Below are 14562 nucleotides of genomic sequence, written 5' to 3'. Positions count from 1 at the left end.
AGATACATAAAAAAATCGAACAGTGTTGTTCCTGATTTGTCCAGCACAGGAATCACTAAAAAGGTAAAGTTCTCTAACTGTGTCAGGAAGTCTACATAAATCATACAAAAAGGTGCACCCTCGTTTGGACCGAGTTGGAAAAGATTAATATGTTTACCTATCTTGAGAATAACATCTCGTTTTGGAGCATTTCCTCTATTGAGGTGTCGTACCCTATTATTTGGAGACTGGCCATTAACGAGTACCGGTAGTGTTAAGCGAACAATAGCTTTATCACTTATAGCATGTAAACTTGAATAAGCTTTCCAGCACACAGGCAACTTCTCAGAATCCTTCATAGCGTAAAATTTAAATGTACCCTTTTTCACAAATCTTGGTTCCACTTTTCTACTTCTTGCTACTGGTGTATACTCTTTTTTTGCTAGGGGCTTTACGTCGCACCGACACAGATAGGTCTTATGGCGACGATAGGATAGGAAAGGCCTAGGAGTTGGAAGGAAGCGGCCGTGGCCTTAAGGTACAGCCCCAGCATTTGCCTGGTGTGAAAATGGGAAACCACGGAAAACCATCTTCAGGGCTGCCGATAGTGGGATTCGAACCTACTATCTCCCGGTGTATACTCTATCAGTCCCATAAGGTACAAATCTGTCTCCTTAGTTCTGCCATCATACACTGTAGAGATAGTCATTTGCTGCTCCTTCGTAATTCTGTCAAAACACCTCTTTGGGCAACTGCAAGAAACATAAGATATTAGGGAAATAAAAGCAAAGTTATTGTACATATAAATTATATCCATAATAAACAACATTATCACACAAGGGCAAAAAGCTTTTGAACGATAACCGAGTTATAGATACTGTTGAAATAAAACTACACGGTACTTACCGACATTGAGGTCCAGTAGATTTTGGCGGTACAATAACACCTTTCGAAGCAATGTATTGCTGGCCCAAGGACTTGGCTCTCTTGCGTTTCTCTTTGCTATAAGCAGCTGTATTTCTAATGCCTTTTCTTCTTGGTAGCACTTGATCGTCAACAGACTCACTTTCGCTCATTTTAACGCTATTAGTCACTATAATATTTCTAAATTTACTGTTTATCACCAGCAATAAATTGCAAATGGCAATGAATAATTCATCCAACACCAATAGAATAAGTACACTCTCTCCTCGTAAGATTGCGCTCCCGTACAGTGGCGCTGTTCATGGCAGTGAGTGGAACAAAGACGAAAGTCCGGACAATCTTCCCTTTTCCACTCACCCAAAACTATAATGTCCCACAGATTCCAGCGTTTTACACGGACATTCATCCTTTATCTACCAATCGACGCGTCCATGTATCGCGAGCAAATAGTATCTCTCAGCTTAAATTTGAGAAAATTGGACATTCTTCCTTTTTCCAATCACCGATTTAATTGGAAGAGCTGTTACAACTGTTAAAAAATATTGTGTACAGGTGCAAAAGAACAAAAACAAAACAGATCAAGAAGTGGCCGCCCCTCAAAGTTATCAGTACAAGACAAACGTCAAATTGTGCGTAAAGTGGCTCAAAATCCTCAGCTAAGTGCGCCGAGATAGCATCTGCGTTAAACCAAAATGTGGCAGTGCAAGTGTCCTCTGAAACTATCCGAAATGTGCTAACGTTAACTTAGAAGTTAGCGGCCATCGTATCTAATGGAACCATTCACAATGAGCCGACGTAAACTTAACTGCGAGTCCGTAAAATTAAGGGATTGCAAACTCCAAGCTCTTGCAGTTAATTTTACGTTAACTTTAAGAACCAGCCAATCAGAGCATAGGTAAACATTGTATTTTGTGCACGATATAATGACTTCTTTCGACGAAAGACTTGTAATTCGCATTCAAAATAATCTGTGTGTATGTATGATAAAAGGAAAAAGAATTACAAAGACGCTGTACCGAAAAATAGGTGGAAATAAATATCCTGTAGCAATGAAATCTGACGGTAAATGGCGGGAGACAACAGCCACTGTGAAACAAGGTGGTTCCCTGATTGTGTGGGGTTGCATAAGTGCGAATGGTGTAGGTGCATTAGCCTTTATTGAAGGGACTCTCGATCACAAAACATACGTTAACATCCTCAAGACTCTTCTATCAAGTGAACAAAAAATGAGATTTAGCAAAGTATAGGCCTACATTTCAGCAGGATAAACGACCCCGAACACGAAGCTATGGCTGTTATATAATACACCGCGTTGCATGGAAACTCCACCACAATCTCCCGACATCAACCCCATCGAGAATTTGTGGCACTATTTGGAGCAAAATTTGAGAAAACATGCACTCTCAAACAAAGCTGATCTGAAAGAAGCCCTACTCACCGAATAGAATATCATACCAAAGGAAACTAAGGTAACCTTGGTACGATCGATGTCAAATAGGTTAGCTGAGATCATAAAGAGGAAAATAGGACCTACTATACCAAGTACGGTACTGAAACGTTCACGAAGCATCAAGAAACTGAGTTATGTTAATTCAGGCCAATACTTTTATGGTGGCAAGTGAAAATGATTGTTTTAAGGTACGGTTTTTTAGATATTTGGAAATGGAATGTTTTTCTTACAATGTGCATGTCACAAAAGATAATATTCAAGGATTCTAGTAAATGTCAATTTTGATCATTCCCTTTTATTCCTCGTCCTCGCATGTAGCATACCGGTATATCGACAGACCAATACTTTTTTGAGCCACTGTATTTCTTTTGCTACATCACCACCGAGAGCAATAAATATTCACAGCCATCTATGTATGAAAAATAAAGAGTTGGTAACGAATATTGTGAAATATTTTCCATATATATATTTTTTGCTAGGGGCTTTACGTCGCACCGACACAGATAGGTCTTATGGCGACGATGTGATAGGAAAGGCCTAGGAGTTGGAAGGAAGCGGCCGTGGCCTTAAGGTACAGCCCCAGCATTTGCCTGGTGTGAAATGGGAAACCACGGAAAACCATCTTCAGGGCTGCCGATAGTGGGATTCGAACCTACTATCCCCGGATGCAAGCTCACAGCCGCGCGGCTCTACGCGCACGGCCAACTCGCCCGGTATTCCATATTTTTACAGGACAGAAGTGTATAATTGGTCAAGTTAGTTCACCAGAATATCTAACCAAACTGAGGGAAGCTAGTCATGGCCGCAGCAACAAGCAACATAGGAACTACTACTATATATATATTTATTTATTTATTTACCACTGCGGAAGCCTCTCCACTGACCTGAGAAGTCTGGCTAACATCAAAGGGACCGCTCAGGTCTGGAGTTGACTCAGTATAATTGAAGTGCGATAATTGAACATTTAACTTATACTGTTACGTACCCCTTCGCAAGTTTTCCAGAAGGGAAAGCATGGTTCCTTAAGTTTGAATGGGGAAGAAAAAAAGTAAAATGAATATAATATAAATACCGAACGCAAATACGCGTACCGGTAGTATTTGTCCTCACCGGATATAATTTATGCAAATATAACACTACAGGTACCTATACTTCACAGCTATGGGATTAGTTCCAACTGGACCAATTTGACACAAACCTACAGGCCTATTCCAGGTTCCAACCTTATCACAGCGATAAGGATACAATCCTACTGTATTCACTCCAGCTTATAACACACTACTTCGCGAAGAAATATATATGAATCATACCTTAAAATGCTTGTGGAAGAGAGATGTGTTCATTACCAATGCCAGGGACCCACCCAACCCTTTTATAACCTAATTAATATTTCACGCGCCATTGACTATTACCCGGCCAGTTGCGAGCACAGCGATAAGTTTATAATCTATAATGAAGCAATATTTTAGCTCAACTGCAAATCTAAGATTAACTTAGAGCGAAAGTTTACAGCCTTCAACAATTAACTTTAAATTATATTCAATCAATTATCTTAAGACTTAAAATACTGTTAATCTAAGTACTTGTATAGCCTTACCTGTTATCTTCGTGTTATGAATACGGTTGAAACCGACTTCTATCTTCTAGCAGCACTTTCCGAGTTACACTGACTGTTGACCACAGAGCTGCAAAGCAGTGAGTGGGGAGTCGAAGGAGTGACGTTCCTGCCGGTCGACAGCCAAAGAGAATAGCGGGCGACAAGCCGACAAGCCAAGAAACAGAAAGCAACTCTCTGCGAAAGCTAAGAGGTTGTTCGTACAGATCAATGAGTAAAATGAAAAGAACCGTATAACCTCCTTGACCAGAACCGGAACTGCTCCTAAACGTCAGTGTGTGGTCAGCTGATATATTGCGTATTTTGTTGTGTTGTGATCAGATGTAAATATTGCAGAGGAAAATGTTAATTTAATTTGATTATCTGTGTCTTAATTAAAGGAATGGTTTTTAAATAGGTTCGATGAGAGAAGTTAACCAATATACAAGCTAATTTTGACTGATGATTTTAAACTGGCCAAAATACTTATATGGTACAATGCTTTATTGAGGATGTGCTTGTGTGGTTAGGTGATATCTTCGTAGACTTTTGCGACCTTACAGGTAAACTATCAACAGTGTATCATTATTCATATGTAATAAACGTAATATTTTATAATTATCCTTGTAACCGATGAGTTTTCTTGAAGGCTGATCTTATTCCACAACTGTAAATTAATTTACTTCGAATTAAGATTCGTTGTCGAAGCTTAAAATCTGACTTTGCTCTGAAGAAGTGAGACATTATATATGACAGTACTATTCTGTTCTGTTATTTTACGGAGCGTGAATGAGTCTTTCCACCTAACCTAACTTTTTTCCATTATTATTCCCGGCTATGTATGCTCTGGGGCCATGCTCTGATATTCATGTATAGGAAGAGGAATTAGTGGATGAAATAATTTGTCAAGGGAAATGTTCGATACAATTCCAATCTGTTTGAAATCATTTAAGAAAATACTCGGCAAACAGTCGATAGTAGGAAATCTGCCACCTGGGGGACAGCCCTAAGTGTAGATCAGTGGTGATTGTCAAATCAAATCAAAATCTCTTTATTTGCAAATGAGGTGTCTACCTCGGTGGCAAATGGTACACTAAAATACATTATTGTCAAGCACTAAATATTAAATTAACAATAGAAGAAAATTTTCCTATAGCCTAATACAATACAATTTATGCTAACAAATTTTTTCTATTAAACACACAGCTCATCCTTAATAAATTTATATTGCTTACAAAATTCTACTTATATCATCTCCTGTACTACTTAAAAATATAGTCATCTGATATACAGTATGTGGAATTACTCCAAATGATACTATACAACTGGTATAAGATTAAACTTTACACAGCATTTATTTACTTTTTTTTTTTTAACCCATTCTGGAACCTAAGTAGCATAACGACCTGCTGCATCTTAACCAGAGCCCCTTTTGCCACCAATTTTCAGAGTTCCTGAAGGGCCTTCACAGCTACCGTAGCGGTCCCAGGGCCCTCGAAGTCCCCACTGTACTTCACCCCTACAGGCAGTCCCCTACTTTGGCTGTCCAACTCCTTAGACCAGGGGATGGAATTAATTTAATCACACACATATTTTTTTTTTTTTTTTAATACAATAACCTGCACTGGTCAAATGCCCTCTAACACTTCATTTATTTTTTCTCTTGCTGTTTATTCTCTTCTTGAATATCTGTACAGATTTTGGAAAAGGATCAAACATTACCCCTGGTAAACTGTTCCACTCGTCCACACCCTTCCCAATGAATGAAAATTTACCCCAATCGCTTCTGATAATTTTATATTTTTAATTTTTAATTTAATTTTTAATTTTTAATTTTAAATTTTTAATTTAATTTTAATTTTTAATTTTATATTTGTGGTCTGTCCTGCCGATATAATTATTTTCCAACTGAAGCCTCTCTAGGATATCTCCCCATGCTTCTTCTCCTGTATAGGCTCTATATAATCCTATAAGTCTAGTTTTCGCCCTTCTCTTACTTAAAGTTTCCCACCCATGTTCCTTTAACATTTCTGATACACTACTCTTTCTCCTGAAATCGCCTGTTACAAATCTTGCTGCTTTCCTCTGCACACTATCTATTTCTTTTATTAGGTATTCTTGGTGAGGATCCCAAACACTGTTTGCATATTCCAATACCAATAATGGACGAACCATACTTAAGTAACTTTTTTCTTTTAATTCTTTATTGCATCCTTTAAGTAGCCTCATTATGACGTGTAGCGATCTGTATGCTTTCCCAACGATGTCATCAACATGACAATGTCTGAATATCCTGCTTTAATATATTCTTCATTATTCTCATACATCTAAAATATTGGTCAAATTACTGTAATTTAATTAGAATAATTGAGGAGGTGGCGAACAGAATGATTTTAATCATGTAAACAAGAATTTTCAGTAGAGACAAAAAAACTTGTTAGCTGTAATATACCTTTAAAATACTAAGGGCTGGTTCTACCACCTGCTAGTAAATTAATGGGCAGTTTACCCTCCTTGTAAAGATTTGTTTCTGTTCATCCACTACCAATTAGTCTTATCAGCGGCATAAATCAAAATTACTGGCGTTTAATTTGTTGATCACTTTGCGTGACATATAAAATCTTACCTGTCAGGCAAGTCTTGAGAACTGGACATTATTAGCTGTCTTTTGTTGTGACATACAAACATTATCTCAGGTTGTCGATAAAAACATGTAACATGATCAGTATTACATTGCAGGTTTTTAATCATCATTGTATTATTATTATTGGAATGTTTGAGGTATTTTTATCATTACCTTGTGCCTGTGTCCTTAGATTACCTTAGACCTTACAAGTTAACTTTTGTTCAGATGCGGGCTATTTCTTCAGCATCGTAAGCTATTCAATTATTTGAAACTACAGGTACCATCAAACGGGGTGATTTTGGACGGTTTTGAGGTTATTTTCATCTTCACTCAGGAAGGGAATCTTAAATTGTATTGTTTATCATCCTAATAATGAGGAATATATCCAATTAATACAATACCCTAGGAACGAAAAATATACGCCAGCATATGTGTTCCTGAGAAAACAGAAAGTAGTATCTGAATTCACCCCGTACATCAGGGTGATTTTGGACGCACATGCTTTTTAAACAGCTGTCCGAAGTTTCAAAGCGTAATAGGTGATTTCGGACACAAATAGTCCTTTATTTTAATTCTATGTTTTTTCTGCTATAGTGTTGTGATATTTAAAGTGTTCTGAGGGTGTCCAAAATATGACTAGCTGGCTATAATCATTGTAATGATAAATGTAATGTTTCACTGATCGATCTTTATTTACTGATAAGGTAAATGTAAAATTTTCCGGTCTAAATCGAAATATTTTTGCTAGTTGCTTTACGTCGCACCGACACAGATAGGTCTTATGGCGACTATGGGAAGGAAGCGGCTGTGGCCGTAATTAAGGTACAGCCCCAGCATTTGCCTGGTGTGAAAATGGGAAACCACGGAAAACCATTTTCAGGGCTGCCGATAGTAGGATTCGAACCTACTATCTCCCGAATACTGGATACTGGCCGCACTTAAGCGACTGCAGCCATCGAGCTTGGTAAATCAAAATATTAATAGTTATAAACTGCACAGAAATCCCGCTGAAAGACCTTAATGATTTTTTCTTACAAACGATGCAAATCGTAATGCAAAACAAAAGAAAAAAAAGTCGATACAATGAACATGTAACTGCCATGGCCTATAAATCTAAAATACATTTTCTCTAGAAATAAACATTCCTCTCTTCTCAACTTGGGCCGGAAGTCTTTTCGAAATTTCTTCTTTAGCTATTGTATCCTCATTAGGGATGTTAGGGAACACAAACACTCTTCTGCTGTTTTTATGTGGGCAAAAGTATTTGACATCCACATCCCTGGAACAAATATTTGAGACCACTCCAGAATACTGCCTCGTATGCTCTTTGTTCCTCAACTTGTATTTATAAACGTCATTATCTTGGTCATTACCTTCATTGTATGTTACATCGCATTTATTTTCACTGCTGCTGCCAGCACGATCACTTGTTTCTGTACTGCTTTCATCACGGAGGAAGCCACAGCTAGAAATTGACTTCCCAGGAAAAACATTTCATCTGTGGTGATGGGAAGTAGCAGGTTGTGTTGGAGCGTAACGAGCTTCCCTGAGCATTTCCTTCTTCCTCATTTAGCACAGCACTGGTTATCCTCCCATTTTTTTGGATTTCCTTTCTGCACTTTATTTTGTAGGGTGGACCAAGGTATAAACCAAATTGAGTGAGTTAAATCCACCTTTTCAATACAAATAATGTTTATTAAATAAACATTTAATGGGACTAGTTTCGACCTATTTAAAGGTCATCTTCAGCCATATCGCACGTAGAACAACGTATTTGAAACACAGTTGTTTTAAAGATGGTCTTAAAACATAGAAGTTTGACACTATGAAAAAAATGTTTTTAGAATTTCATTTAAACACTTTTGTTCACTTTGCTGTGGGAATATATGAGAAGATAGTATTCTTCGTAGTATTCAAGAACGTAGATATAAGTCGAAATTCACAATCTTGATGAGGTATGGAATTGGGCATATATGCATTAATGTTGTTGTAGTAGAGAAGAAGTCTTGATATTCTTCGTATCACTGCGAAGTGTAGATACACTTTAAATCATTTATAATCTTGATGACATGTAGAATTGAGCATATTTGCAAAGATGATACCAACGGAAATAAAAAGGCATATGGAAAATCAAATGACATCATCTAGACAAATGACAAGCAAACAGAAAGCACCTCAGCCCCCGCCTCAGAGCAAGGAAGAGGAATAACACACACCAGGAACGTCCCACAATAATAATCAAAGATCTTATACCATTGAAGGAGGCGATGCATGGCAAATAAGAAATTCCAAACGACAACCGGAAACTAGCGGTCAAAGAATCAAGAGGATTTATCACAGAAAAAGAACGAAGGGAAGTAATGCAAGAACGAGAACCCGGAGACTACTGAATAGAAAATGAGAGTAACTGGAATATATCCCTTTCCCACGGATATTCTTTGGCTCACTATCTATCGAAACCAGGAGTAATAATTTGCTTGTAGGAACAGTTGTGGGGTACCTTCACTAAATAATTTATTTTGGAAAAACCGTTTAAGTTAACACTTTGAAATTTGGCAAGAGTAATACATGTACTATACTAATTCTTTTTTTTTTTTTTTTTTTTTTGCTAGGGGCTTTACGTCGCACCGACACAGATAGGTCTTATGGCGACGATGGGATAGGAAAGGCCTAGGAGTTGGAAGGAAGCGGCCTTGGCCTTAATTAAGGTACAGCCCCAGCATTTGCCTGGTGTGAAAATGGGAAACCACGGAAAACCATCTTCAGGGCTGCCGATAGTAGGATTCGAACCTACTATCTCCCGGATGCAAGCTCACAGCCGCGCGCCTCTACGCGCACGGCCAACTCGCCCGGTATACTAATTCTAAAATGATACAATTATCTTACCTAATTACACACAGGAACCCCCAGATCTGTGTGGAACATCAAGAAGCATCCAACACGGCACAAGGTAATGTCACATTGCTTGCACTTAAAGGCAAACTGAATAGCTCTATCTGATGGGGCTCATTTTTTCTTGTTCATACAGAGAACACAGGACTTCACCGACCCATCTATCTTGATAAGAGTGTGATTATTTGCTGGTAAAGGGCATGATAAGGGAAGGGACTGTTTCCTGCCCAATCATTTCCTGCACAAGATGCTTCCTAAATTCCAGCTGTGTATGCCCATGTTTTGTCCTAGATAGAGAGTTAGTTGCATCAAATAACGTAAAGCTATTTATGATTTATAGACATTGATTACAAAACCAAACGCATACTTCCACCACTTCTTACAAGGCCTACCAACTGTGTAGTAGCTCCTATTCTGATCTGCTCGATCAACCCCTCCCATGTACTTTGTATATTTCTGTATAGACAGAGGACACTGCACTTGAACCCTTTCCTTGGATTTTACCACTTTCCTCTGTACCTCAAACTGTACCATGGGGTCAGTATTTGTTGACAACATGGTAATGTCTCGCTTGTCTTTCCAAACAGTTGCAAACACATTTCCACACTGCAAACTTCTACTCTCCCCTTGTTTTAGTTTTAGTTTCTTGGGATATTTGAATTCAACTGGCCAGTCTTTTCTGTTGGTATTCACAGTAGCACATGCATAAGTGCCTAGGATATAGAGTTCATTCATAAGTCTAAAGATGTGAAAAAGCTATCTAAGTATACATGATGATTCTTCTGCAGATAGTTTTTCATTAGATTTAGCAAAACTTGTTCCCCAAGTAAACATCCCTTGTTGCAATTTTCCTTCTTTCCCAAGTAAACAGTAGCCTCCAAGACATAGCCCCCAGGTGTTGCTAAAACCCACACTTTGAGACTCCATTTAGTGGGCTTTTTAGGAAGATACTGCTTCAAAAAATAGCCTATCTCCCCTTGAAACCAATCATAGCTTCATCAATGGAAAGTTCACATCCTGGTCTTAACTTTTCTCTAAATCTAGATATCCCATCTAGAATAGGCCTTAGCTTCTGAAGACAATCATACTCTAACTCTCCCAATTTCTTTTCATCTTTGGGGTCCGTCAGATGAAGATATTTACAAAGCCACTTAGACATACAATTACTAACTAAATTACACTGAATGAGGTTGGAAGAATTTTTTTTTCTTTTTTTTTTTCAGGTAGCTGGTATATCCCCATATAAATAAGAATACATATAAAAGCTTTCATTTCTTCAAGTGTAGTGTTTTCCCAATCTTTCTCTATTATTGAACCACTTTCTCTCTTATGTAGGTCACATGTAAGTTTCTAGTGTCAGCTAGTTTTGAGAAAAAATCCCCATGTTCTCAAAATATTCAAATTCAGTGCTACCAGTTGGAAGATTATGTACAGGTCCATAGTCCGAAACAAAATTAGCTGGGGCATTGGAACTAATATTGTTTGTCCAAGTAGGCCTAATAGTTTGAGCAGGGACAGTACCTGAATTAGCATCTCCTGTCCCATCCAATGCATTTTGAGATTCTTCAGGTTCACCTTCCACACCAACTACTTCTACATCACTTTCACTGTCCTCACTACAAATTTTGAAATCACTATCACTGCATTTGTCGACAAACTGATATAATTCTTCACGAATATTGTCTTCATTCAACTCGCTATATGCAGCCATCTTGCTATGATGTGTTTACATTCAGTCAGCTGTCTGTTTTCCCTAAGATAACCTATACAAAAAGGCAGTATTTTAGCAAGTTCTGCAGATCATTTGTATCTAGGAAGTGTAGAGAATTCATTGGTGCCAAGAAGTTATATGTTTGGCCCACAGATGGCAGATGAGGACAGTTTGAAACTCGAGTAGCTTTACTACGCAATCCATGGGAAAGAGATATACGAAAGGAAAAGGAGAGAGGAAAACTAGGAGTGCTCCTAATAATATTCATGATGCAACCACCCAACGAACCAGACCGATAATAGGCGCTAGAAAAGGCGATAGCAAGATAAGGGCAGCATAGTCAAACGCATGTAATATGTAGGAAGACTGGAGCCAAATACAACCAAGGAAGACATATGCGAATATCTCAAGGAAAACGGCATAGACGGCAAGATGTTCTGTGATACAGTTAGCAAGAGGCCAACCGGCACAGCATTTAAAATTGGAATTTGTACAAAGACCTAGAACGAGTGTATGATAGTTCGGTCTGGCCCACCCCTGTAGTATGCGGGCATTTTTGAAAATGTTGGAAATTTTGTAGTATACAGCAATGACAGAGCTAGAGCCATGACTTTAAATGTAGAGGGGTTGAGAGGTGCATTCAATCTAACGTCAAGTAACATACTATAGGAATTTGGCATATGTGTATTAACAGAAACATTCATCAGGGAGGACTCTGTAATAAATGTACCAGGTTTCCACAACTATCATGTGTACACCAGTCATCTCGAGAAAAGGCGATGGCCAGCAGGAGGGGTATCAGTACTCGTCAAACCTCGTCTAATCCCATGTAAACAACTGTTGAGAGATGAAAACCTATTGATTTTACAAACAAAAATGTTAATGATCAAGGCAGTATACTTCAGCCCTGAACGCACTGCAGTAGACATAGTTGATACGCTTGGAAATGTGTTGCATATGATAAATGAAGAAGAAAAGGTGTTAATTGCCGGTGACATGAACTGTCCAGTAGATAAACACAGCTGGAAAAATGAAGAAGTTATGGACTACCTGAGACACAGTGGATTCGTGTTGTTAAACAAGAAACAGGAATGGACATATGTTGGACCAAAGGGTGGCAGCACAATAGATTTAATAGTTTCAAGGGGACTTATAACATCGGGAACAACATAGCTGGTCCTCAAAGAAGGCACTGTTGTAAGAAAGCACTTACCAGTGAGCACAGACATAATCACTAAGAAAGAAAAAGCAACTGACCCAAAAAAAAGGAGTCAAAATCAGAAAGAACATAGCCATACACAAAATGAAAGCAAAAACAAGCTAGATTCACCAGGTGAAGAAAATGATAGATGAAGGTGAAATAGATTCCGCAGCATGGTGGATAGCGAATTGCTATGAAGAAGCGGCTCCTCTAAGCCTGGGGACAAGAAAGTCAAAACCGTGGTTCAACAAACAACGTTATGAGGCAAGGAGAAGTACCTTAGAAAAATTGAACATGGCAAGAGAAAGAAGGAACATGGAAAACGTGGAAGAGTACAGGCAACAGAGAGCTCAGTACAAAGAGCTCCTGAAGAGGAAAAAGATTCAGTACATAGATGAACAACAGAAAAGGATCATAGAAGAAGCTAAATTGGACCCATACAAGGTTCTACGACCGAAAATGAGCAAATACATTCTAATATCAACATGGAAACATGGAAATCACATCTCAACAAAACAACTGCTTCAAAAGACACAAGACCAACACTCAGCTGTCCAGAACACAGAGAACCACTAGATGTCATAACGGAAGATCAACGAAGGAAGCAGCAATAGAACACCAGGACCAGATGGAGTCAGAAATGAGCATCTAAAAGAGACAGTGAGAGAAATGTTACCGGTGTGAGTGCCTTATTGAACAAATGTCTCGAAACTGGGAGGGTCCCAACAGACTGGAGGAAGGCAACAATCCGAATGCTGTGTAAGGGGAAAGGACACACAGATGACCCGAATACCTACAGAGGGATCGCGGTGGAACCAACAGGTTTGAAATTCCTGACAAGGATCTTAACGAAGAGAGTGATGAATAAATTGGATCCACTGTTACCAGAGGAGCAATTTGGGTTCAGACGGAAAATATCTACAACGATGGCATTGGGGAATTTACTGAATCACATTTGGTCTTATCCTAGAAATGCCATGAGGTAAATTATTTGTGGCATTCATTGACTACTCCAAGGCATTTGATTGGGTAAACAGAAGGTTACTCATAGATAAGCTGGAGAAGTTAATCGGAACATCTAATGTCACAACACTCATATCAAACCTGTTGGCTGAGAATTATATACTGGTGGACGATGGCATTGGGTTGTCAGACAGGACGCCACAGACTATAGGAGTTCTTCGAGGTGATCCACTCAGCCCTTTTTTTTTTTACCCTCCGATGTAGTGTCGAAGATAAAGGAAAAGACTGACACAGAAATGTAACTGTATGCTGATGATATGGCAATTGCGGCTGAAGACATAACAGAACTACAACGTGCGATTAACTTGCTAGCGGACTAGACAAACAGGAATGAAATGAAAATAAATGAGGAGAAGACTGAACTTGTCGTATTCAGGAAAGGAGGTAAACTAAAGGAAACAGAGCACATGTCGTGTAATAACGTCCACCTTTGCAGAGTTAACAGTTTCAGATACCTAAGGGTAACCCTACAGACCACATGCAGCAGTTTCAGGATCCATACAAGAGCTAGAATGATTGCAGCTCTGAAAGCGATGAATGAAATTGAGAACATCGCACAAATTGCAGTAGATACAGCCTTGGTGCTTTTTCGAGTAAACGTACTACCAGTGTTAACCTACGTGCTTAAGGTCATAGGGGAATTTCTGAGTGTGAAACAATTAGAAGATCTGGAAAAGATAAAATCCAGATACCTGAAGCGAATCCTGAGTTTATCAAAGACTACAAGATCTCAACTTGCATATGAATTTAAATCCAAGAATTTCATTTTGTTTTGTCCGTATTGAACTGAGAACGTAAGATGGGTAACTTAAAGGGTCCACCTTTTCAATACAAATAAATGTTATAATGTTTATTTACAACATATTTTTACTTGGAACTAGTTTCGACGCTATTTAGCGTCATCTTCAGCCAAAATGTGAGAAATAGGCATAGGCGTATACATGCAGACATGTACATTACACAAAATGTTACATCATTATGATTAAATAAGAGTAAAAGAGACATAAAATAGTGAATTACAAGGTCAGAGGTAGTCAGTCATCAAAATGATCCATGAAGGGTGAATCAAAACTGTACAAACATGAGTTAGGACTAAAGAACACAATCCCCCAAAAATCATACAACACAACAAAACTACGATGTTGGGTTATACATGTAAATT

General features: G+C 38.5%; 1 protein-coding gene across 1 annotated transcript in view; it reads left to right on the top strand.

Moving 5' to 3' along the window:
- The first annotated feature begins 4233 nt into the window (after nt 1-4233).
- LOC136882407 (heparan-alpha-glucosaminide N-acetyltransferase) overlaps nt 4234-14562 on the top strand; it is a 37077-nt gene continuing 26748 nt past the window's right edge. The window contains exon 1 of the mRNA XM_067155041.2: nt 4234-4510. Coding sequence (XP_067011142.2) covers nt 4438-4510 — 73 coding nt within the window. The 5' untranslated portion in view covers nt 4234-4437. The remainder of the gene's footprint in view (nt 4511-14562) is intronic.

The sequence above is a fragment of the Anabrus simplex genome, chromosome 10 (genome assembly GCF_040414725.1).
Source record: "Anabrus simplex isolate iqAnaSimp1 chromosome 10, ASM4041472v1, whole genome shotgun sequence".
In the NCBI taxonomy this organism is placed as follows: Eukaryota; Metazoa; Arthropoda; class Insecta; order Orthoptera; family Tettigoniidae; genus Anabrus; species Anabrus simplex.
Note: the sequence above shows the minus strand (reverse complement) of the source record. Positions and strands in the feature narration are given on the sequence as shown.